This window comes from Macrobrachium nipponense, chromosome 2 (genome assembly GCF_015104395.2).
Source record: "Macrobrachium nipponense isolate FS-2020 chromosome 2, ASM1510439v2, whole genome shotgun sequence".
Taxonomy (NCBI): Eukaryota; Metazoa; Arthropoda; class Malacostraca; order Decapoda; family Palaemonidae; genus Macrobrachium; species Macrobrachium nipponense.
Window position 1 is genome coordinate 94717142 of NC_087201.1, and position 27627 is coordinate 94744768.

The 27627-nt window shown below is 37.1% G+C and overlaps 1 protein-coding gene across 1 annotated transcript in view; it reads left to right on the top strand.

Annotated features, from left to right (window-relative positions):
* LOC135220799 (beta-1,3-glucosyltransferase-like) overlaps positions 1-17279 on the top strand; it is a gene marked incomplete in the record, with an annotated part of 300385 nt that extends 283106 nt beyond the window's left edge. Inside the window, 4 exon segments of the mRNA XM_064258304.1 lie at positions 1426-1567; positions 5375-5519; positions 15756-15881; positions 16014-17279. Of these exon segments, the coding sequence (XP_064114374.1) occupies positions 1426-1567; positions 5375-5519; positions 15756-15881; positions 16014-16157 (557 nt within the window).
* Between the last annotated feature and the right edge of the window lie 10348 nt (positions 17280-27627).

The following is a 27627-nucleotide window of genomic DNA, read 5'->3' on the forward strand; positions in this document are numbered from 1 at the left end:
TAGCTAGATGAGATACAAGATTGTGATTAGTGGTTGAAGAAGGTCTTGACACAGGTATTTACAATCGAGATGAGATACAAGATTGTGATTAGTGGGTAAAGAAGGTCTTTACACCAGACATAAATATTGGTGGTAATTCAGTCTTCACTTAAGATTATGTTGGATAGTCTTATAAAGCTTTAAAGGGGATTAGACACTGATTATAGGGATTGTTGGTTAGTTATCATATGATTAGCTCAAAAACTTCGTTCCTATAAAGAGAACTAGATTAATTATATTTTATGTGGTAAGTTACATTTTTAAAAACTACTGTAGTTCAGACTGAAATAGTTGATGATTCAAAATACTTGTCATTCAATGTCAGCTGAAATTTGGGCATTCACACAACATGTGTTCTTTTATTGTTGTATGTATTGTTTTTTACATGAAGTATGAAAATTTGTAATATTTTTATACTATTTGGTTTATTTTGCTGTACAGGCTCTGGGACCAGTTATCTTTTTTGCTTAGCCTTTAAAGGCAGTACTACTATCAGTTTTCAGTCTCAACAATCATTTTGTGGTGTGTGAGTTTTGTATCACCAACTTAGTGACTTGGGAGATAAGAAATTGTTGGTATCCTAAACATATATCTGCTAGCCCAACTTCTCTTGCCACCATTTAATTTGTTTTTGGTTCTGGGTACACTCCTCAGCAGACACCAGTGGCTTAAAAAAAACAAAGAATACTATAGTACTTATCTAGATCAGGCTGTGTAGAAACAAAGAAGCTGACCCACATCTTGAATACTGGAAGGTGTAAATACATATATCTGAGAACAGAACATTAATAAAACTAAGAACTTCCCAGGTGAGGGGAAAAAACTGTCACCAAACCTTGCATTTTATGAGAAATTTACACAAAATAAAACAGGTGGTAACCTAAGGTATATCAGGAAGCTTTTTAGAGGAATGTTTTTTTCCTTAAACTCGGTGAAGTGAGGCCCCATTACACCGATACAAAAAAAAAAATTGTCTTGGTGCAGAGTATCTACAGAAGAGGAAGTGACAAGCTAACTGAGTAGTCAGAGTGCATTTTATCCAATCTCTTTTGGGAAAAGACTTCATCATCTTTAATGTTTTGTTTAGGAAAGTTTTATTTTTTTGCGGGATTAGTTATTATATCCTCTTCAGCCATGTGTACCTTTTACCAGAATTATTAACTAGGGCAGGTTAAAAATGTAATAAACAAAAATTTTTTACCCCAAATGTGAGTGCAACATCCCAAGCAAACCAACATAAAAGCATGAAGTACAGAACTTGTTGCATCTTCCCCAAGATGACTGCTATATATAGTCGAAAACATTAGGAGGAACTCAGTCCAAGTGAAGAACAGGGAATGAGGCATTAAAAAATTTCCTATTTTAAAATGAGTCTTGATATTACAGATCCTTCAGTAGGTACAGTTTCCCTTGGAATTCCTAATACAGAACGCGGCCATTGTGCCAAGACATTGGCTATTATACAACATGCCATCAAGATTACTTCCATGCTTTGGTTGGCTATTGTGGATGATGATACTTTGTTAAGGTAAGACAATCAGTCTCTAAATATTGAAGTTTAGTATGGTATGTAATAGAAGTGAAAGGCATACATGTTCTGTATCATGGAAATTATACCAATGTACAGTAACCTTGAAATTGTGTAGTTTATTTTAAATAACTAAAAAATTTGGCACTGATTGCATAATGTGCTGTGTACAGTGATGCTCAAATTTCATGCTACGTGACTCCATAGGATTTTGTTCAAAATTCACTAACTGGCAACCTAGCATGCTCCATATTTATCTATTATTTCAATATGCAAACTATTAAGGCCATATATTTCAAAACTGTCATATATTTCAAAACTGTAAGAAAATGTCACCTGTAGCCAAATTCCAGAAAAAACTATTATGAAACATTTTCAAAACTTTCGTTCACACATCGCCGAAGTATTTGACCAAAACGAAGTCATCATCAAACCTCAGTTTAAAAGTTGAATAAAATAAAATGAAAAAAAAAAGTCATAACAGTAAAAATGCTCCCAAAACAAGCAAAAAATTCTAAATAGTCCTATTTGATTGCTTTTACAGCTCAACGCTGAAAAAATGTTAATATGTATACAAAAGTAGAATGCGCCCACCGATATTGACGTGTGAGGGGAGCATGTGTGACGTATCATTAGGGTCGGTACAACAACAACCACCTGGTGTAATATAAGTAGGTCTACAATAGTAGCATCAATAAAATTATCTTAAAAACATTTACTTTATATGTGTTAGAGAAATATTTGGATTTTTATACGTAATTATTTGTTTTATTTCTTAAATATTTCAAAATTGATGGCACACTACCAAATATTCACCTATGCAATTATTCTTTTGTCAAAGCCAAGATATTATTCCTAGGCCTAGGTATTAGATTTCTTTACTTTACACTTAACATTCACATCTCTCAATTAACAATTTCTGGCTAGAAAGCAAATGAGGGCATCTACACATTCTTACACTTCAAGTTACCTTATGAAAGAATAAATTATACACCTAAAGCAAGCAGAAGAACTTTTAAGAAAATAATATTCTAAACCAGTTTAAAAAACAGTTTTCCACACCTTGATAATGATACTTATGATATTTCGATTAATAGCCATTTTCTCCATATAATCAAAATCATCATCATCATCTTTTATTCCTCAAAAAACAGGTAATCTCTACAAATAAAAATATTTTTCTAGGCCTGTAAATCACTTTGCAACATACAGGCAGCTTAAAGACATCCTAAAACTTCAACATTCAAAGGAAACTGGTTGTAATTCATATTACGTACTATTGCATTCCTCAAAGAACAGGTAATCTCTACAAATAAATTCATTAGTAACAGATTACATCTCAGAAGGCTTAGATTTTTTTAGGCCAGTGAAACATTTTGCAATATACCATCAGCTTAAACACAGCCAAAAACTTCAACATTCAAAGAAAACCTGTTTTAATTCATATTCCTACCTTGAAAATGTTATGACTGTTGAGCTTATTAGGTCTACTGTCATAATGCTGCTGGCGTAGTTATTTTGACCAGTCCAAGGAGCAAGTTAAGTGTGCTTTCATTGATGGCACTGCTAACCTTAACACACTGCACTATGAACTAAGCAATGTAAAAGAAAATCAGTTCAAATCGCACATATTACGAATTATAGCTATGCATAAAAGGGATCATATTTATATAACCATAAGGAAAATAGGGCTAGCTGTGAATTCGCAAACTTTTCAACATGCATGACATTAGAAATAAAAAAAATAATTGTTTCACACTACTTGGCAACGTCACGTAGAGTCTGAGAATCTGGACGATACAAAAAGAATAATGTTGCATGAGATTTGAGCATCACTGTACTGCTAAATATTCAAGAATATTTCACTGTATTGTGCACAAGCCAGTGTCTGGGGTTCTAAGAAAATGTTTGTGAAAGTCCCTCTGCTGATATTAGGATGGGTACTGATCTTGTAATGTAATTAATCCAGATAACAGGGAGATTTTCAGCTTACTTCCCTGGTCACTATTCCTTGTAAGTGATAGTGCTATGCATGTAAAATTGTTACCATTCTCAGTGGAAAAACTGCTAATGAGCAACAGATAATACATATCAACATATCACGTCTTTCTTTAATCCATTCTTTACTCCAGACATAAATATTGGTAGTAATTCAGTCTTCACTCAAAGATTATGTTGGATAGTATTCTAAAGCTTTAAAGGGGATAGACACCGATTATAGGGATAGTTGGTTAGTTATCAGAATTAGTTCATAACCAGACCACTGAGCTCTCATATGACTAGCTCAGAAATTTTGTTCTTAGAAAGAGAAATAGATTAATTAGAATTTGTGTGGCAAGTTACTTTTTAAAAACTATACCGTCGTTTGACTGAAGTTTTTAATCATTAATGAATATTGGTTTTCTTCAGTTACCAGGTCAGCTTCCTTTTCAGTGAACCTTGGGCCCTTACTTTCTGGCCTATCCAATTGCACTCAGTTTATTCTTTTATTCACACATTCTCTACTTTGTCTTTTAGCCCCAATGTGAAATTACCCCAGACTCATAGCACCCTGCCAGTTACCCTGAACTAAATTCATACCTTCACTCCCTCTTTTGCTCCTTATCCTATCAGGATACATTCAAAACATCTTTTAATAGTATCCTTGCATTGCTTTAAATAACGATTCTAGTCATTCAGAACATGAAGGAGCGTGAAGTTGGAACATGCCCCCTTACCCGTTGAGTTCAAGTGACTGATTTGGTCAAGGGAGAAGAAAGTTTGATGTAAAGCAAGCTCTGCTCCTAGTGCTGTGTCTAATCTCAATGAACTAACAACCTCACATGATGCACTGTAGGCATTGCTAAGTTGTTTACAGTGTCCCTTCATCCCTTAGCTCCAACCATTTTTTAGCTTTTTACATTATTTACCTCCATTCCCATGTCCTTTCTGTCATCTTGCTGCTTAACCAAACTAACTCCTTCTTTTCCTGTCTTTAGCACTGAGTGCTTTAAGTTCCCAAGTGCTTGGCTTATATCCAGTCTCATAAATCAAATTAGAGAGACATTGTTCAGGTTTGATCAGTTTTGAGTTAATTTACAAATGTTTCCAACAGAAGACAAGGTCATAGAATTTTGTTTCATGACAGAGCATTTTCCTTCAAGTATAGATGTAGTGACTTATATATTTAAGAAATAGCATTCAGGCAGTCCCCAGTTTATGATGGGGGTTCCTTTCTTGAGATGCTTCAGAAGCCAAAAATCGTCATAAGCTGTAACATTGTTGAAAATCTTAAAAAATCCTAAGAAAACTACTTTTAATGCTCTGGATATATTAAAAACTTTGTAAACTGCATTTTTATTGCATTTTTCATCAAAAAAACTTTTAAATATTGATTAATTTCCCATTTTGGAGTCATATTTCTTTTGTTGAATCAGTGTTGTGAGCATTGTAATCCTGGAACATGCGTCATAAACTTGGAAATAATTTTTAATGAATATAATTGAAAAGTGTCATAACCTTGGAACATCGTAAGCCTGAACTGGGGACTGCCTGTAATTGGAAAAAGTTAATGCTAATAATGGTGTTTTAGTATGTTTTCGCCCTCTGAAGATAATTACATTGGTTTTTGTTTGAATTATTGGTTTATTTTGTATTGAATTTTGCACTTGAAAGTTATATTTTGTTTTGCATTGGACTCTTATTTAGCTGTTCTTATAAGATGTAACAAAACATGGCATCTTTGTAGTAGTATTGCACTTAAGATGAATTCATTTATATGAAGAACCGTGACTTGTATTATAAATAATCTTATATATATAATTTCAGTGTTCCTCGGCTCAAGTCTTTATTGTCGTGCTATAATCCACAAGATTTGATTGCGATTGGGGAGAGATATGGCTTCCATGCTTTGGGTCCTTATGGTTATGACTATATTACTGGCGGTGGAGGAATGATCTTGAGCAGGGCATTGGTAAGACTTACATATAGAATTAGTGTAATTATGGCTTTTTTTCCCTTTGTAGTTTCCATGCACTGTACACCCCCTGATTTGCGGGAGTTGTGTATCGACCCCCCCCCCACCCCCCCCCCCCCATGAATAGTTAAAATCTGCAAAGAACCCCTCTAAAATGCTTATAACTCCTTATCTTGAAAGTTCAAATACCAAACATATACCTTAAATAACATTCTACATCAACTTTACCGTATCACTGTATTAATCTTTGAGATTAGAGTAATAATATTTCAAAGTCATCTTAAACATTAGTATCCTTAAAGATATATATATATATACAGACATACTTCTAACCCTTCCAGCCAAAACAGAGAGAGAGTGAGTTACCAGTATGACAGACGTATCTTATGGAGAGAGAGAGAGAGAGAGAGAGAGAGAGAGAGAGAGAGAGAGAGAGAGAGAGAGAGAGATTGTCCTTACATAAAAGTGAAATTATTTATAATAGTAATAATAATAATTTTTATTTTCAGCTCAAGGCCATATACAGTAATACCCCGAACTTATGTGATTCTAGTTGCGTGAATTCACAATAGCGCGAAAACATTTGCGAATCCTCCAGAAACACTGGAAAACCCTGCAAAAGTCTTTGTTCAATTTATTATGTAAATTCTTAAGTTTTAAAGCTTTTGTGTATAAAATCTTTATTAAAAATGTATTTATTTTTTATTTTTGTACGTGCTTGAATATGATACAAAGGTAATTACAGCACCTACAGTTAGTGCATATAAGTACTTTTACAAGATGCAATATCCATTCACAAAGTTACTGCACTTTTCAAAGGTGATACCCCTTCAGAAACTTTGTTTAATTTTTGAAGTACGTACTAGTATAATTTACGTTTTCATGCTTTTAAGTGTAAAATCAGTATAGAGATTCTGTGTATGCTATTTATAGTTTTGAAAATATGTACAAAAGCAGTACGTAACTCACAGTGCTTGTCACTTTATAAGACCTTCATGATCAACTAGTAAAACATATCACAGACATAACGGAGTTGTTTTTGTGAAAAGTACTGGTACAATCTGTATGTACCATGTTACATGATTACAGCACATGCAGTTAATGTACTTTCAGAAGATGTTCCCATTCGCACTTTTTAAAGATGATACCCCTCTAGAGTTTTACCCCTCTCTCTCTCTCTCTCTCTCTCTCTCTCTCTCATAGTTATAGTTAGCCCTCACACTAGTACATGATTTTAAATTGAATGAATTTTACCTTCACCCTCTGCAAACATTATGTATGTACATACATGTTTTCTTTATTTCATTGAACTGTGTACCTACCTTCGCTATAACAGACTTATGAAATTTACCTGGTGACCAAAGAAAACTTTTATTTTACTCTGAGGGAAATGGAAAATGGCATCCCATGAATTAGGGGTAACGTTAGTATACGTACAAAAACGGATACATATGTACGTAAGTAGTTCCTGTAACTACTTTTATGCCAACCAGTTATTTCTTTATTAATCTTAATGTATTAAACTAACTTTTAAATCAAATTCAAAAGTTAGCTTAATACTTAGGGAGCATGATTAGGGTCTGGAACATAACCTCGCATAAGTTTGGGGTATTACTCTACATGGAGTATACAAAGAATAGACAGTAACATACAGTCTAGATCCATAAGATAACTTGATAAAAAAATCAAAGATTAATCGGCAATATCCATATTTGCTGAGGTAGTATAAAAGAGGTAGCCAAAATAATGGTCATACCTGTGCTAAGATTGAGAATAGTTAAAAATTAAATGTAGAAACTATTGATTATAATCACAGTAATAATGAAAAAAGGAAAATACCAGTGATGACAATAATCATAGCAACACAATAACAATGACAGATTCTGCTGATGACATTTTGCAAAAGCAGAGATTAAGTCATTTAGAGAACAAAAGCCTCATTTTCCCATCTTCCCCACAATTTAGATCTTCTTGCCTCACTACTTAGGATGCTATGTATGAGCGAATTGCTGCTGTTTCGCAGTCGGGTGATCAGACTGGACATTTGTGTGGCAGAGTGGTAGGGAGGAGTGTTTGTGAGGCATCTCAAAATGTCATTATGAAGAACAGTGATATGTCTCATTGTCTCCCTGGTGTAGTTAGTCCACAGGGAACACCCAAAGATGCTGTAGCAATACGAGCGGAAGAGCAGCAATTTCAAGTCTCGGTGACAGAAGGCAAACCTTCTTGCAGTCATGTTGCCAGCTGCACATAGTTTACAATGCCTTTGTCTTATTTCTGCCATATCTTTTAGGTCGTCCGTGATAATGTGACCCAAATACGGAAATTTGTGCATGGATTCCAACTGATGATTTCCGAGGAAAATTTGTGATTCTGCAATTTGCTTAAGCGATCTCGGGAGCAGTGACATGCACTGGATCTTGGTTTCATTGTATAGGATATCAAATTCCTCTGCATATTGGCAGCAAGTGTCAATGAGTCTGAGACCTTGCACTGATGGGGAAATCAGAACCATATCGTCGGCGTAACAGAAGTTGTTTATAGTTGTTTCATTGACAGTGCATCCGATTGGGAGTGAGTTCAGTTTGACATTCAAGGCATCTGTGTACGTATTAAACAGGTATGGAGGAAGAATATCCTCTTGCCGAAGCCCCATTTAGGGAGCCGAAGGTGTGCGACTATACGTTACCCTATTTGACACAGAATTGCTGTGTGGAGAACCAGCAATATAAAATGCCAGTTAAATATAGGGGTGTGTCTCTTTTATGCAGCTGCAGGAAGAGCTTCAGGTAGTTACTCTGACGAATGCTTTTCTCACGTCTACAAAACATAGGAAAACAGGAGAGGCTGATGCTAGGTAATAGTTCACCAATTCTTTCAGTATGTAGATGCAGGTGTCGGTTGAGTGGTTTGCTCTAAATCTGAACTGGTTGTCAGTGGTGTGTAGAAACGGGAGAAGTCTCATTAGAAGAACCGACTCAAGTATCTTTCACGAGATCGTTGTGATTGCAACCGGTCGGTAATTGCCAGGGTCAGCTGCATCCTTTTAGCTTGTTTTTTTATTAATGATATCAATTGAACTAAGAGTAGGGCGTCTGGAAGAAATTGGTGAATTATGCATGCACTGAATAGGGCAGCTAGGAAAATGTAGATTATCGGATGGCAGAATTTGAAAGCTTCTGAGGGAAGACCATTGCAGCTGGGTAATTTATTATTAGGCAGGTGGTTTATGGCATCACTGATGTTACCTGGCATGATATGATCTGCAAAATGAAATTGAATGTTATCAGTAAGGAGGTTATCTACAACCTTTGGGAGTCTTGATCGTTTATGCAATTCAGGATTTGCTGAAGTGATCACCCCGCATACTTGCGATAGCCTTGTCACCGACTGCTTCCCCTACTCTCTGTGACAGCTTTTTAGTTTTGGGATTTAAGGATTGGATATCTTTCCAAAGACTGGGATATACACCGGTTTCCAAGTTTCTAGTCATTGCATTGGCTCTTGGTTGTTTTTCATTTAATCTAGAGTGCTTAAGAGCAAGTTTGAACTGACCTCTCACCTGTCTCATTAGTAATGCAATGTCCTTCCCTCGGGCTACCATTTTGCCTCCACAGTAAATAAAAACATTTCTCGAGAATATGAATACAGATCTTTAACCAAGTCATTCCATCCAGGTATATTACATGAATTACCTTGATGAAATCTAAAGGTAGCCCTGCCTGAAGCAAGCATAGCAGAAATTATGTTTGAATAGAATTCATTCATATCCCTCCTGTGGTGGTCATTTCTACAATTTATGTTAGTACAAAGTAAGGCGTCTGCCGGTTGAACTATTGAGCGCAACCTGGTTTCCATGATTGCCCTCAAGTATCTGGTTTTCTGTTGGTTTTTAAAATCCCAGTTTACAGTTAGGGGGTTCACGGTAGGGAGAGATGGGGTACTGATTGACACCTGTAATGGGATGTGATTGTAGCCTGTTGTATGATCGTAGCAAATATTGCAGGTGATAATAGAATCATGAAGTTGTGGAGATGTGATGCAATGGTCCATCCAGAAGGTTATAATTGAATTGTGTTGGCTCTATTGTACCTATGAATAGGAGGAGGGAGGGAGGAGCATTGCATTGCTAATATGGAGAGCATGATTTTGAAGGAAGCGAGTAAGTTCATCATAAAATTGTTATGTGGGATGAGAATGAAGGTCCCTGATTATACAAATATGATCAGCAGGAGAATCGTGAATAATACTGTGTAACACCTAGGATCATGCTGTATTGATCAAAATTGTTATTTTCCCAGGGCATATAAACATTAATTATTAGATATTAGTCCCTTATTTTCACCTGAAGCCCCAGCAATCTGTCACTCCTGTAGGTCTTCACATTTACCATGTTGTCTAACGATTTGTGCCACAGGAAAGAAAGGCCCCCTTTTGGGTGACTGACTACGATTTTATCTGTAACATACATTGATGAAGTCAAGAAGGTTCTGAAGTCTTCATGTATTGAATAGCAGATGACAAGGTCATGTGGACAGAGGGGTGTTCCTTGCAATGCGATGATGCCTTTGAAGTTTTTGCAGAACATGTTTAGGAGAGGAATGTTCCTCTTCAGGCCAAAAATATTCCAAGAGATTATGCTTAATGTATCCATGGCTACTCACTAAGATGGGAGATGAATGCACTGATCATTTGGGTGGATGGGGGTTAGCCAGGGTGAGTGGGCAGTCACTCGCCATGGGCAGTTGGCTGGCACTTGCGGTGAAAGTGACCCTGGTTGGGGTGTCAGTAAGTTCTCCTTGGTGGGGTGGGGTTGGTCCCAGATTAGGTTATATCTTGAAACGTTTATATTAGGACCAAAATTCTCCCCTATAAGAACATAGAGGTGTCAAAATAGGCAGGTAATCCTGTAAGCCACTTCATGTTTACTTTTGCATGGAAGTTTGTGAGAGATGAGTGGGTCAGAGCCCATAAGAAACTGGTCTCCAACATGGTGTGTCTAGTGTCACTAATGAGCGCAGATTGTGCATTACTGTGTGACATCTCTTATCAGGTTTCGGGCGAGGTGAAACATGAATGTTGGGCTCTGGTCCAGCGGCCAAATGAGAGGTTCTCTTCTCTCTGCTTGTTTGTATCTGCCAGCTGCCAGACCCCTCATGATCACTCATCCACATCCACAATGGGGGTTTGGGGGGAGAGATAGGGTGGGGAGAATCACAAGGGCTGGTGATCATCACTGGAGATCTATCTTCCACCAGAGGCACTGGGGAGGGAGAGGAGGGTGGGAGACCAACGGTCCCCTCAGAACGGTCTATAGGTGACTGGGGGCACTTTGACTGAGGGAGAGAGGCCAGTTGGCACCTGAGTGGGTATGGCCAGCTCGACTTTGTGTCCTACCCTCATTTCTCGCGTGTTGCTGGCAGGTGAGGAAAAACTGGATGCCACATTCAAAGGAGTCTGGTGGCTATCTGTGCATTTGTCTAGTGATTCCTGCACTCCTTTGATCGCATCCCAGATCCATGTGAGATTATTTGTTTCCACAGTTTTAAGACTGTCTAGGGATTTCTGTAGTCTTTTGATTACATCTCAGATTCTTGAGAACTTATCATTTGTCTCCTACTTTGTGATATATGATTTTTTCTTGTGAGAGGTTTTTGGTGGATCACTCCTTGAGAATGTTTGCATTTTGTATATGCAACGCTAATTTCCTCATTGAAGAAGACATCAATGACAGATTGAATAGCCAGACTTGACGTCAGAACAGTTCGATTGGTATTGTATAAAGTAAAGATATTTGTTCGCAAGTACAGAACTTGTGTTTGGGGTACAGACACTGGTAGGTGCCAGGGTCACTTGCGCAACGGTTGGAGGTTGGTCGAATGACATTTTTCTGATAAAGGAGTGTCCAAGCACTAACACATATACTCCATTCTTTTACCTATTTCCGAGGAATAATTCTGGAGACAGAGAGAGAGAATTATGTAAAAATTATTTGGCCTTGCAAATTGGCAACACTCCTCCACCTGTCATATTAACTTGACATACTTGACAGCTCTGACTTCCAGCTTCTCTTGCAATTAAAAACAAAAGATGAGGGAAAGGATATTGTCATGCAGATTTTTTAATTACAGTTATTATTACAGTAATACCCGGAACTTACGCGATTCGAGTTGCATGAATTCACAATATAGCACGAATTTTTCATTGGAACCTAACTAATTATCATACACGAGTTCTTCTCAATAGTGCGAACTTTTGTGAATCCTCCAGAAACATTGCAAAACCCTGCATAAGTGTTTATGTTTAATTTATTATGTTAAGTTTTAAAGCTTTTGTGTATAAAATCTGTATTAAAAATTTATTTTTATTTTTGTATATGCATATACATGATACAAATGTAATTACAGCACCTACAGTTAGTGCATATATGTACTTTTACAAGAAGCAATACCCATTCACAAAGTTATGCACTTTTCAAAGATATACTTTCAGAAACTGTTTAATTTCTGAAGTACTTACTAGCATACTACAATTAGTATAAGTTTTCGTGCTTTCAAGTGTAAAATCAGTATGGAGATTATGTGTATGCTATTTACATTTTTTAAAATATATACAAAGGCAGTACGTAATTCACAGTGTTTGTCACGATCAACTAGTAAAACATATCAGACATAACAGAGTTGTTGTTTTGTGAACATTACTGTCTTAACTTCGGAGAAAAGTGCAGGTACAATCTGTACGTACTATGTTACATAATTGCAGCATATACAGTTAATGTACTTTCAGATGTGATCCAATTCATACTGTTTAAAGATGATACCCCTTCAGAGTTTTACCTCGCATGACATATGTATCTCTCTCTCTCTCTCATAATTAGTCCTCACACTAGTACATGATTTTGAATTGATTTAATTTTACCTTCATCCTCTGCAAACATTATGTATGTATATACATGTTTTACATGTTTTCTGTATTTCATTGAATTGTGTACCTTCGTTATAACAGACATATGAAGTTCACCCAGTGACGCAAAGAAAACTCCTTTTACTCTGAGGAAAAAAAATGGCATCCCTTGAATTATGGGTAATGTTAGTATGTATACGTAAGAAAATTAATACATATGTATGTAGTAGTTAATGTAACTATTTTTACGCCATCCAGTTATTTCTTTTTTAAGGGTAATGTATTAGACTAACTTTTAAATCAAATTACAATAACTTTAAATTCATTTAAAAGTTAGCTTAATACTTAGGGAGATGATTAGGGTCATATTTAGTGTTCAAACTCTAGAAGCAAGCATTTATTAGCATTTTTAGGTGAATGTGCCAAATTTACGCGAAACTTCCCCTTACACGAGGGGGTCTGGAACCTAACCACGCGTAAGTTCAGGGTATTACTGTATTGATATTTAAAAAGATTAATAAATATAATACATACATGTCAGAGAGAGAGAGTCAGTTGTCCTTACATAAAAGTGAAATGAAATGGTTATTTAATTTCTTTGAAATACTATCACACAAATTTTGTAATTACAGTTATACAGTATTATTATTTGAAAATATTAATAATCATGGTATGTACATGTACCACAAAAATTCTCACAGAGAGAGAGAGAGAGAAGAGAGAGAGAGAGAGAGAGAGAGGCAGGCCCACTAAGATGGCAAAACTCCCCACCCTTGCTGTCAGGTTTCTTGACATTTGTGATGGCTCGCTCTCCCCCTTCTTTCCAAGTCTCTGGCAAAAAAACGAGGGATGAGATGTATTCCTTTAAAATTTACATAATTTATTAATTTAAGACTAATATCTTACTAACTCACTTAATTCACTATAGTATTTTCTTTAATGAATTGGTATTACTGTTTACGTTAAGATTTGAAAATTGATAAATCATTTATTAATCACGCAAAACACATCTCAGAGAGAAAGAGAGAGAGAGAGAATTGTTATTTTTATTATTAAATATTTAATCTTATTAAACATAGGCAGTCGCTGGCTTACGATGTTCCGAGATTACGACACTTTTCATTTATATTCATCAGAAATTATTTCCGGGTTACAATGCATATTCAGCGTTGCGACACTGGTCCGATGGAAGAAATATGACTCCAAAAAGGCAAATACCATATATACTACTGGGGTAATGTTTGACTGCATGTAATGTTCAACCCCATTTTTACTGCATATATTAGGATTTTAGTATATATCCCTTATAAATTTGAGTTTTGATTCTGGCTATAAGCCTAGGCTATGTTAGCAGTCACTACTGTAGTCTAGCCAAGATTCTGGCATCTAAAACTAAGAAGCTAAACCCTTAGAATATGCCTATAAAATGTATAAATAATCAGTATATGTTCATTTCAAATAATTATTAATTATCTTCTTCCCAGCATTTCTATATTGGGTCACCGATGTAAATGAGTCATCTCCATCAATTTCTGTCCTGTGCATTGTTCTTGTTAATACCTTTCCACAACATATCTTCCCCTACACAATCACACCATCTCTTTCATGGTCTTCCTTCTACCCCGCACTTCCATTTCCATTGTGTGTCTTCCTTCGAAACAGGTGTCCATACCATCAAAGCCTTCCCTCCTGTATTTTCTTTGATATTTCTATAATAAACAAAACAAAAAAAAAAACTTCCGACCTACTTTTGTTTACATAATTTTGCCAACACTACCGAGTACCAAAAGATTGCCAAGTAACCACTTTTAAGTAGCACACAGTATAGTAATCATACATTTCTCTTATCTCAGAATCTCTCTTCAACACTGAAACATTAATGACATTATAACAGAAGAAGAATTCTAGAAAATATTTGCTAGCTTCGATGAGAGCAGTCTTTGATGTCATTACAGTAATTTTCTATTTTATGATATTTAATAAAAAATATTCTTCATTAAATGTATTGCAGGCTGAAGTTTTTCAGTTTACAGCCTCCTTTTATCAAAAGAATAAAAAAAAAATAAATGATTCTTTGTGAATCATAAATGAAGAGTTATTAGCTTTAGAAATACAAAGGGCGGGTAATACCAAGCTAACACTTTGTTTACATTCGGGAAATATAGTGTGGACTTATTAAAGCCTAGAACAGCTATAAATGTAGAAACAACATAACAATAATAAAAGATTCTCAGATAAGTAAAACAACATTTATATTTATTGTCGTTGTTTTACAAAAATAAAAATTTTTCAACTTCTGTGGAAAGAAATACTACTTTGTTGTCAGGAAATCCAAAGAATATGGTAGGCTTAGTCTATCCGTAAAGTTGCACTTTTCCATTATAGAAACACTATAACAATAACAAAAAGATTCTCAAATAAGTAAAACAACATTTGTATTTATTGTCTGTTGGGAAATCCAAAGCCTAGTCTTAGCCTAGTGCCAAACTCTTGCACATTTCCAAAACTAGCCCATACCACATGTAATGTTCAATCCCAAAATTTTAGGCCATAAAATTCGTCTTTAAATATCAAATCTTACAAGAGTATATACAGTAAACAATATTTGAAGGTTTTCTTTTATGAAAAGCACAATAAAAATGCTGTTAACATAGTTTTCAATATATACCCAAAGCATTCAAAGTAAGGTTTTCTTAGGATTTTTGACGATTTTCGACAATTTGTGGCTTACGACGCATCTTAAGAATGGAACCACCTTCGTAAACTGGGGACTGCCTGTGCAGTTTTAATCAACAGTAATATTTGAAAATTAGTGAATAATTTTTGCATTATAAAACTGAATTTAGTCAAGATAATAACATCAAAATACACCAATTAATGAATATTTATTTTTTGAAAAACCTGCAAGTGAGAGAGTTCTCCCACGAATAATTTGTAGACAGGTTCCACAAAAAATCTGCGAATATGTGAGCCCACGAATCTCGAGGGGGTTGATTGTATTGTACTTTGTTGCTGAAATGGGACTACGTACGTATATTAAAAAGTGGTTATTTTTATAACCTGGGTTTTTTATACCAACATACTGTATGTTGAAAAGAAATGGAAAAGTTTAAACAAGTGATGTAATATTCTGATTATATAGAACCAAACAGGATAATGTAATCATTCATTAAAGTGGTCTATGATTAATAAAATACTATATATTTTCATTTGATATTGTAATTACAGTACAGTATTGTTATTATATTAACCTTCACTAGCTACCCTTTTGTGGTCCATTGTTAGGTATTCCAGTATAATCTGTATATATATTTTTTCTTACATTTTTAGGCAGAAAACTTAGCAGAGCCTGGAGTGTGTGACTGTCCAACAAATGATACACCTGACGACATGTTTCTGGGTGTTTGCCTGAAGAGACTCTCGGTTCCAGTAATTCATTCAGAAACCTTTCATCAGGTGAGCATTGTTCAACATTTTGACTGAAAATTCGATATTCCAGGATTCTCTTTTTTGGTTGAGATGTAATTATGATAGCATTAGGTTTATTTGATACTCATGAGGAAATTTATTGAAGATTTTTGGTTTCAGGGGCGACCAGTGGATTACCCAGAGCAGTTATTGAGTCCTGAACTACCAGTGTCTTTTCATAAATTTTGGATGGTGAATCCACTGGAGGTGTATGAGGAGTGGCTTGAAGACAGCCCTGTTTCACATCATCATGAAGAGCTCTAAATGTTCCTTGAAAATTGACATACCTTATATTTCTGCGTATAAGATGACCTTTAAATCCTAAAATTCACCTCCAAAATTTGTGGATCATCTTATACTACCATTCTAAAAATCAAACCATGAATTCTAAGTGATGTTTATACTAGGTAAGCAAGCCTTGGCCATGGTGTGATAACCGATGACATACATGAAAAGATTTACATTGTGATATAAACTGATAATAAAGACAGGAAAACCATTTTTACCTTATATATTATTGGCATATTCAAGAAATAATTCCATGTCAGTAAAATCAGCTTTTGTGTGTGCAAGCAGCCCAGCTGAGGAAGTGTAAACGAGTTATGGTTGTGCTCACAGAAACACTTTCTTTCAGTAACCTTTCAGAAATTTTAATGATATTGTAATTACAGTAGTAATAACATCTACGATGACATAATGTTAATTTTTCATTAAAAAAATTCAGTACCATTTTGGTGAAATAAAAAAATTTTGGATTACATACAACTGTTTAGAACAATTCAGTCATATGAACGATATTTATGTACGATAATTGTTGTTCGTTAGACTAATCTCTGCTGCCATCTCTTTATCCCAGTTAAAAAAGTACAAGAGAATGATAAAAGCATCATTAGTAATGCTATACTCACTGCATAAACATGTACAGCCATAAACAACCAAATGAAAAACAGCTGAATTGGATAAAATACGTAGCTGTTTTCCTTGCATTTCAACCATCGTACGATAGTAAATAATTACTATAATGTAATATAATATAATTGGTATATTTTTACATTACAGTACTGTATACCCTTATTCATCATGGAGAAAAGATTGTCTAAGAAATATACTGCTAAATTTAAGCTGCAAAATGTAGCTGAAGTTGAGAAAGCAATGTACAGTACAGTCCTCAATTATGCGAAAATTTGGTTGATCCACGGCCTTGCATAACTGAAAAATTGCAGATTTCAATACACACACCTTATGGGAATAATTCCATTAGGGCCAAGGCAAATGGAAACTTACAAAGTCAAACTTTTTTACTGCCCATTTTCAATACTTTCTATGTACTATACTGTATTTTTTCTAATATGAAATGGTTCTTATGGATAAATAAAACATTAAAAAGGTTTTAAAGTTTTAATAACTTCAAAAAGTTTAAAATTACACCAGGATGGTGAAAACTCCCACACACAAACTGCCACCATTGGGTACAAGTGTACTGTACGATAAGTCATTTCCTGCTATAAAAATTTTTAAAAAACCTTTTGGGTGGAATTTCCTCTACCCATCCCCCCCCTTTTCTCAGACATCAGTGAACTCCCCCCCCCCCGCCCCCCCCCCCCCCCCCCCAACTAAAATACTTGCAAAGAAAATAGATTTGATGCGTTTTGTGGCGTGACCCGCAGACCTTGAACGGCTTCGCAGATACAGAAAATCTATTTTTGAGAACTCGTGACTGCATAAAAGGGGAATCACACAATCCGATCACACATATTTCAGAACCATACTGTGTATGCTTCTACTAACTATAAGTTATCATGCATCGCCAACATGGATGACACTTCCTGAAACCTTATTGTGCCATCAAACTCTACTGTAAATAAAATTGGAAAGAGATATTGTAATCAAAACTACTAGGTGTGAAAATACGTTTTACTGTTGTTTGAACATGGCAGAAGGGACAAAACTTTCCCCTCGTGGTTATCTTTTAATGAAAAGTGATGCTTAAAATTTCTCGAATGGTATCATTGTCTTATGTTCACAAAAACAATGCAAAATGACAAATTTTCTAAGACAATTTCTATTTTTCATAGCTACAAACCTGAGGCCTTAACAATAAGATAATTTCTAGCGCCTAGTTGGATCCTGTTAAATCGCAGATGAAAGCAAGGAATCTTGCGAGATCTGGCTACAAGTGTGTATGTCGGGTGAAGAGTGGTCAAAGACTACACCCACGCCACAGCGTCAGTCTTTCCTAACTCAGGATGTTCTTAGCAAGACAGAGAGGCAGCTAGAGGTGGGCATTACAATGTTAATCCTTAAACGCCGATTGGACGTATTATACGTCGACATAAATTGTCTGTTGGGTGCCGATTGGACGAATGGTACGTCAATATAAAAAGTTTTTTTAAAAATTCGCGGAAAAATACTTATAGGCCTACCAGGTGAGAACTTTTGAATCACGTGCCTTGGGGGATGCTGGTAGCTCACGGATAAAGGCATTGTTTTGTTTACAATCGTTACCCAGGCGCGCAAGTGCGAATTTCTTTCTTCTCGCACTAAAAAACATCAGCGACACATCTCAGAAATTATTTTGTCACTTTGACATAATTTTTTCACCATTTTATATTAGCCGTTACATGGAGTATTATATATGAAAATGTGCGCAATTTCATGTAAAATACAACTAAAAACAACTCATGGTTGTAGCTTTCATCAGTTTTGAAATATTTTTATATAAATAACGATAAGTGCCAAAATTTCAACCTTCGGTCAACTTTGACTCTACCGAAATGGTTGAAAAATGCAATTGAAAGCTAAAACTCTTACATTCTAGTAATATTCAATCATTTACCTTTATTTAGCAACAAATTGGAAGTCTCTAGCACAATATTTCAATTTATGGTGAATTTATGAAAAAAAAAAAAAATTTCTTACGTCCGCGCGGTAACTTCTGAAAAAAATCAGAAATTTTTTTGTCCGATTGTCGTAATGTTTGCACCATTTTAAATTAGCCATTACATAAAGTTTTATATATGAAAATGTGTGCAATTTCATGTAGAATACAACAATAAATAATTGAAGGTTGTAGCTTTTATCATTTTCGAAATACGTATTTTCATATAAATCACGATAAATAGAAAAAAAACCACGTTCGGTCAACTTTGACTCTACCGAAATGGTAGAAAAACGCAATTGTAAGCTAAAGCTCTTACAGTCGAGTAATATTCAGTCATTTATCTTCATTTTGAAACAAATTCAAAGTTTCTAGCACAATATTTAGATTTATGATGAATTTAAAAAAAAAAAACTTTCCTTCCATCCGCGCACGGATTCTCCGCTGCAAATCTCTGAAATGCATACGTCGCATTCTTGTAATATTTGCTCCGTTTCATATTAGGCGTTTCATAGAGTTTTTTATATAAAAATGTGTGCAATTTCATGTAGAATACAACAAAAAATAATTGAAGGGTTTACCTTTTCTCATTTTTGAAATATTTGCATATAAAAAAATATATAAAAGAAATTCGACATTCGGTCAACTTTAACTCGTCCGAAATGGTAAAAAACTGCAATTGTAAGCTATAACTCTTACAATATAGTAATATTCAATCATTTATCTTAATTATGAAACAAATTGGAAGTCTCTAAAATAATATTTCAATTTATGGTGAATTTTTGAAAAAAACATTTTTTTACGTCCGCGCGTTATGAATTCATGCATCATTTTGTGATAATATTTTTTCTGTGTTGCTTTGATCGTTTTACAATGTGTTATATACCAAAATGAACGCAATTTAGTGTACAATACAAAAAAAAATTAACGTTAGCTTTAACTATTTTGCTCACAGCACGATTTGAATACAATTATATATATGAAATTTTGTTTTCGCGCTATCATGTATCGCATTATTTATATATGATAATGATATTTTTTTCATTTTTGATGGTTGCATGCTAAACTTCAGGCAATGACAAAAAAAAGGAGCCAAAAATGAACTCTTTAATCTTGAAAACTAAGCGCGCTGTGATTTTTGAAAAAAAAAATTTTCCGCTTCGGCGCTCAATCCGAGGGCCCCCGGCATACGGGAGACGATTTTTATTATACCCCTTCGGCGTTAAAGGGTTAAGACCTCAGGTTTGTAGCTATGAAAAATACAAATTGTCAAAGAAAATTTGTCATTTGTTCATACATGAACAAACCTTCGGTCTTAACAATAGGAGAGACTCATACTTTGAGGGAGGTACAGACATCCTAAACTGGCTGGTGGCCTACCCAACAGTCCAGTTCCAAAAGAAATAACTTCCAGAGAGGGGACTGATGCCCGTGAGAAGCTAGATACATTGATATCTAACCACCCAGACACTGAGCGACGTACAATGATATATGTGAGAATCATTGCACAGGGAACTAAAGAGAAACTTTGACTGTCCAATAACAAACCAACACACCAGGGTTAGTTACCACTCCCTACTCCCCATTGCTAAGGAGCGGAGCATATGCTACTGAATAGAGGGTTGGTTACTTGCATACCAAACTATCAGTATGACTACTTTACTCACCTGTATCAGACCAGTCCAGCAAATGACATGTTTATTCCTCAACCCACCCAAAGGAAGAAAGAAAGGTACAAGAGAAAGAAAGATACCAGCCAACTCATTCATTCTCTCATCCACACAACCATCTTAAGGTAAGATACAAATGTGTCCTATTGAGAGCAATGATGAGTTACACAATCTGTTGGGCAGCCCCCACAGGACCCAGGGAAAACGTGTCCATAGACCTGTGGGCAACATCCTTAAGATAGAAAGGGGCGAACGTGGACTGGCGTAACCAAGTAGTAACAGTGTTCAGCACTCTATGTACAGTGGTGCTCAAATCTCATGCGACATGATTCTTTTTGTATCATTCAGATTCTCAGACTCGACATGACGTTGCCAAGTAGTGTTAAACTTTTCTTTTTTAATTTCTAATTTCATACATGTCGACAAGTTTGCGAATTCACAGCTAGCTCTATTTTCCTTATGATTATATAAATATGATCCCTTTTATACACTGGTATTGATTCGTAATCTGTGTGATTTGAACTGATTTTTTTTTTTTTTTACGTTACAGTTCAAAATGCGGTGTGATTAGGTTAGTGGTGCCATCAGTAAAAGCACACTTAACATGCTCCTCGAACTGGTCAACATACCATGTCTGCAGCATTATGACAGTAGATCTAATAAGCTCAACAGTCATAACAACATTTTCAAAAGTAGGAATATGAATTACAACTAGTTTTCTTTGAATATGTAGCAAAATGTTTCATAGGCCTGAAGAAATCATCTAAGCCTTCTGAGATGTAATCTGTTACTGATGAATTTATTTGTAGAGATTACCTGTTCTTTGAGGAATACGATTGGAATATGCATTACAACCAGTTTTCTTTAAATGTTGAAGTTTTAGGCTGTGTTTAAGCTGCCTGTATGTTGCAAAATGATATATAGACCTAAAAAAATGTCTAAGCCTTCTGAAATGTAATCTGTTACTAATATTTTTATTTGTAAAGATTATCTGTTCGAGGAATTAAAGATGATTATGATTTCGATTATGTGGAGAAGATGGCTGTTAATCAAAATATAAGTATTAATATTAAGGCATATGGAACACATGTTTTTCAACTGGTTTAGAATTTTATTTTCTTGAAAGTCCTTCTGCTTGCTTTTGGTGTATAATTTATTTTTTCTTAAGGTAACTTGAAGTGCAAGAATGTGTAGATAACCTTATTTGCTTTCTGGCCAGAAACTGTTAATAGAGAGATGTGACTGTTAAGTGTAAAGTAAAGAAATCTAATACCTAGGCCTAGGAACAAATAATTATGTATGAAAATCCAAATATTCCTATAACACATGTAAAGTAAATGTTTTCAAGATAATTTCAATGTCGCTACTCAGTGTAGACCTACTTATGTTACACCGGGTGGTGGTTGTTGCACAATACTAATGATATGTCACACGCTCCCCTCACACGTTCATATTGGTGGGCGCATTCTACTTTTGTATAGTATACATATTTAAATGTTTTTCAGCATTGAGTTGTAAAAGCAGTCAAATAGGACTATTTCAAATTTTATGCTTGCCTTGGAAGCATTATTAATGTTATGACAAATTTTTTTTATTATTATTCAACATTTGAACTGATGCTTGATGATGACTTCATTTTGGTCAAATGCTTCAGCGATGTGTGAACGAAAGTTTTGAAAATGTTTCCAAAGAGTTTTTTCTGAAATTTGCTACCCATGACATTTTCTTACAGTTTTGAAATATATGACAGATTTCACTCTTATGAAACATATTATGACCTTATTGTACGCAATAATGACGTTTCCGCATTGAGTTAATAGATAAATATGGAGTCTGCTAGGTTGCCAGTTAGTGAATTTTGAATGAAATTCTATGGAGTCATGTCGCATGAGATTTGAGCATTACTTTACAGCAAAGTTCTTTTTGAAAGTCAAAGGGACCAATACCCTTAACATCATGCGGTCTAGCCTGCACACACATGGCGGCAGAATCATCAAGAGTCAAGTATGCCTGTCTGATGGCTTCCCGTATCCAAAAAGAGATAGTATTCTTCGACATCTCTTTCTTTGTACGTCCTGTGCTAATAAAAAGTCTGCGGCAGCCTGGCCTAAGGTGCTGTGTTCTTTTAAGATAGCAATGCAGAGCTCTTGAGCATCATCCCCCACAAAGTCATTCAGTGATGGAATGGAAAAGGAGGTGAACCTATCATCATGCACAGAGGGATTCTGGGTCTTGGCCATGAATTCCAGGACAAATTCAAAGGACACTGACCCCCAACCCCTGGTGTGCTTCACATCATAGCTGAGACCACGTAGCTCCCCCACGCTTTTCGAAGATGCCAAGGCCAGGAGGAAAACCGTCATGAGTGTCAAGTTCCTGTCAGATAAGCGACACAAAGGCTCATATGTACCCTTAGTGAAACTTCTCAGAACCAAGGAAACATCCCACATTGGAGGCTTGTGCTCCCAAGGAGAACTCAGTTGCTCAAACCCCTTAACCAGCAAGGAAAGTTCCCAGGATGAGATTATGTCGATACCTCTAAGGCATAACACTAAACTCAGGGCCACCCCGTAGCCTCTAATCACGGAACGGACAAATGTTTCTCATCTGTGAGGAAGGTTAAAAAGTCTGCTATGTCTGCTATGTGGTGAATAGAGGTTCCTAGTGGAGAAAAACCCCGTTTATGACACCAATCACAGTAGATCACCCATTTGCCTTGGTAAACTGCAGAGGTCGACCTTCTGAGACTGCTGGACATATGCCCTGCTGTTCTCTGAGAAAAGCCTCTCGCTCGGAGGAGATACTTGATAGCCTCCATCCGTGAAGAGACAGGGATTCTACTGACTGGTGGAACCTTTCTGCATGTGGCTGACACAGGAGATGTTGCCAAGGGGGAATTTCCCTTGGAACCTTTGACAATGACGACAGCAGATCTGGAAACCATTAGGCCTGAGGCCACAGAGGGGCTACCAAAGTTTATCCTGAGACCCTGCAAACTTATCAGCTTGTTCAGGACTTGACAGATCAAACAAAACTGAGGGAAGGCATACACCTTCAGGTTGTCCCAGGGATGTTGGAACACGTCCTCCACTAACGTTAAAGGATCTGGAACTACTGAACAGAATATCTCCAGTTTCCTGTTGAACCAGGTCAGAAAAAGGTCCAGCATGGGTCTTTCCCCAAACCTGGAAGACCTTGTCTGCTAGTACCTGATGAAGGAACTACTTTGTGCCTAGGATCTGATCCCAACAACTGAGTTTGTCTGCAACCACATTCTGTTTGTCTGGGATATACCTGGCTGAGAGCTCTACCAAACTGCTGACCAGCCACTGGTGAACCTCGACGGTCATGGTGTGAAGTTGACGTGAAAACAGGCCTCCCTGCTTGTTCACATAAGTGACCACCGTTGTGTTGTTCGACATGAGAGCAACAGGATGACCCTCTACTTTCTCCCAAAAATCATTTAGACCCAGAAAGGCTGCCTTCAACTCCAAGACATTGATATGATGCTGTGAAAACAGAGGGAAGTCCTGAGGGAGAGAATGCAGAGGGACACCCTTCAAAAGATTTTGGTCGTCCAACCACCATTGAAAATCTTCTCTCACTTCTAGAGACAGAGGAACCTTTAACGGGCACATCCCCCGTCGGAGACCAGAAGATGAAGATGCCCATGAAGGACCAGCTTCTCCAGGGAAGACAAAACTCCTAAAAGAACCTGCCACTGATGAGCTGACTAATGTGGTTCCGACAGGAAGTCGCGTGCCACCACCTGCAACTTCCTGGTTGACCATGATGCCCAGTTCCAGACAAAACCAAAGCAGATGATGTCTGTCCTGCAGCAGCTTCTCCCTGGAACCTGCCAGGACCAACCAATCATCGAGGTACCTCAGCAACCGGATCCCCTGAGCCTGGGCCCAACTTGAGACAAGAGAGAAGACCCTTGTGAACACTTGAGGGGCTGCAGTCATCCCGAAGCACAGGACTTTGAACTCGAAGACCTTGTCTCCGAGAGAGAAGCACAGGAATTTCCTGGACGTCGGACGAATAGGGATCTGGAAGTACGAGTCCCTCAAGTCTCCCTCAAGTCTAACGACAGTATGAAGTTGCCTTCCCTCACAGGTGCCAAAATGCAAAATTCAGCTTAAAGTATGAGCCTAGGTGGAATTTTGGAAGGGGCCAATTCATGAACATTCTCAGTTGGTACAGAATTATCATTTACAGATGCATTTAGCCAGATCTGGAATGGAACAGAAGATCTTGGCTTGAAATTGCTAGTATTAAGAGGAGGTGGAGAGAGCATTTTGAAAAACTATTAAATACTGAAAATGACATAGAGGAGACGGGGGGCACAAAATGTTAGAGGGACCAGTGATGGAGATACAGGATACAAAAGTGAAGAGAGCATTAAATAAATGAAGAATGATAAAACATAAGGTCCATCAGGATTCCAAATTGAGATGATCAAATTACTAGGTACAGAGGGGAGAAATGGATGTGGGATTTATTAAAAGCTATATGAGAAGAGGAAGGAATGCCAAGGGACTGGGAAGACAGTTTAATGGTATATATATACAAGCAGAAAGGAGATGTCATGGATTGTGGTAACTACAGGGTTATTAAACTAACAGAACATGGATTGAAAGTTTTAGAGAGGTTACTGGATGAAAGATTAAGAGAAATTGTGAAGATTGGGTAACAGCATTATGGATTCATGAGAGGAAGAGGGACTGTGGATGCCATCTTCATAGTAAGACATTTACAGAAAAAAGAGGCTAGAAGGAGACCAAGAGCACCATTGCGCACTTATAGACCTGGAGAAAGTATATGATAGAATCCCAAGAGAAGTGATGTTTTGGTGTCCTGATGCCTTGGGCACCAAGAAGATATGGCTGTAAAACCCTGGAAAGATGCACCACTTCCTCTATCACATCCTTGTCCATCATCTGCACTTCCTCCCAGAGCCAAGAACTTCTGAGAATCTGGAGGATACACCCTCCTGAGCAGCAGCTTGTCCGAGAGAGGGGGAGAGAAGTCAAGTGGCAGTAGATACCCCACTCGAAGGACACCTACTACTCACTTCTCCACCCCATAACTCTGCCACTTAGCCCAATGGCCTGCCAGCACCCCCACCCATGGCACAGGAGAGAGAGAGAGGCGCCTCACCTACCAATGACCCCCTTTACCTCTGCACCTGGGGCCCCTTCTTGGCTTAAAGGGATGTTGGTCCTCTGACCCAGGCTGGGACGAAACTAAACTCCTTCACGGCCTACCAGGTGACGACCTTCGTGACTGCTACAACAAGAATACAAGAAGCCTATAGGCCAGTACTGGTCGGCACTCAGGATATGATGATAGGCACTCATGAGATGGCGCCGTGTCCCATATAGCTACAGCATAACTACAAGAAGGTTGACAAGTACTGGCCTTCTTATATTGCTTAACTAGAATTGGATCTGAATGCCGATCCACATCTTAAGGGACTAGAAGAATTCAGTAATCATTTCCTGCGCCTTCTGTTCGTGTCAGTGGCGGAATCGATGCTAAGTGAAAAAAGAAAGCAAACCCCAAAAATACGTTAATCATATATCCGCTGGATATAGGCTAGCCGAGACACAACCACCGCCGATAATCACACCACAAACCAACCAACCGAGAACCACAACAACTTACAACCCAACAAATCAATGAGCAGAAGAACACCAACAGCTCGAGACAACACAACAACCACACGACTTACCCCAGCACAACAACCCGCCAAACCAACACTGCCCCAACCACCACTCAGACACCGAAAATACACTACCAACCTCTTCAGCTTCACCACAACCAGACACACGCACAACAACTATAAAACACCAAAATCAATCAAATAACACAAAATCAACTAACCACCAACAGATAATTGCTGCCAAAACCAACTCTGACTTCACCCAACGCCTTGCTGCTCTCGACTCCCGTAACAGACGCTTGCCACGATATACACAAACGAACGCCACAACAGACACGCTTCCGGCCAACATTTAACCACTCCCATTTATTCTTGCACCAATCCCTCTCTCACGCAACCTTTGGAGACGACGTCAAATATAAACTACTATCATTACTCCTCCATATCAGGAGTGACTGTCACTCAAGCAGGGCTGCCATTTGTATGATAATTATCATACACATACAGGCAGTCCCTGGTTATTGGTAGGGGTTCCATTCTGAAGGCTTGATAATAAGCAAAAATCGCTGATAGCCAATTTTTGGCGCTTATCGGGGCTGACAACCGGTTAATGGTGCCTCTGTTAGGTATGTATCAGCACCAATACTCTATTATTGGCACCAATAACCAAAAATCAGTGCATTTTAGCACCAAAAATTGCCAATATTTTGCAATTTTTAGCATTCCACAAGCACCATGAAACCAGATTGCCAATAACCGAGACTGGTAACCAGGGACTACCTGTATGATTAAACTGCCTATGGTACTATGTATGATACCTTCTCCAACTATCATATGTTTATACAATAAATCTGGGATGTGAACTATGATTATAAAGCATTTCAATCAAGATTATATGCTTTGCTGATAAAGATTCCACCATTATTATATACCACCATCATATTACTGTAAAGTATGGTGTACAATAATTTTTCACATGAACATGTACAATATATTTTCATGATAAATTTGGTAGAGAAACAATAATTCTGAAGTATCTGTACAATAACTTGGTGCACTCCTAGTGAGACACCTTTCCAATGGCTATCTGTTAACACCTGTGATCATACAACAGGCTCGACTAAGGGAGTGACTAGCCTTGGGCAAAAACCCTTGGCCTCCCTTGGACTTACAGTATGTCTTCTCCCAGGGTTAAGGGAGTATGACAAGGATTTGAGATAGGAGAACTGACAGGATGGATAGTCACTTCCTACACTTGCACACTTTTTTGGTGAACGCTTTATCCATAGTCATTCTTATCAAACCTAGATTTGAGACTGGCAATGGAAAAAGGGTCGGAAGCAAGGGAGCCAGGCACAGGAGTAGAGTGAAGAAAAGTAGGAGGACAAGGATTAGGAGAAAAATCAGGATTAGGAGTAGAGGAAATAGCAGGCTAACGTCTAACCTAGGTTGAGAGTCATTTCTAGGCTACATGACTGTCTCTCAGCTCTAGAAACCATTTTCCTCTTCCTATCCCTT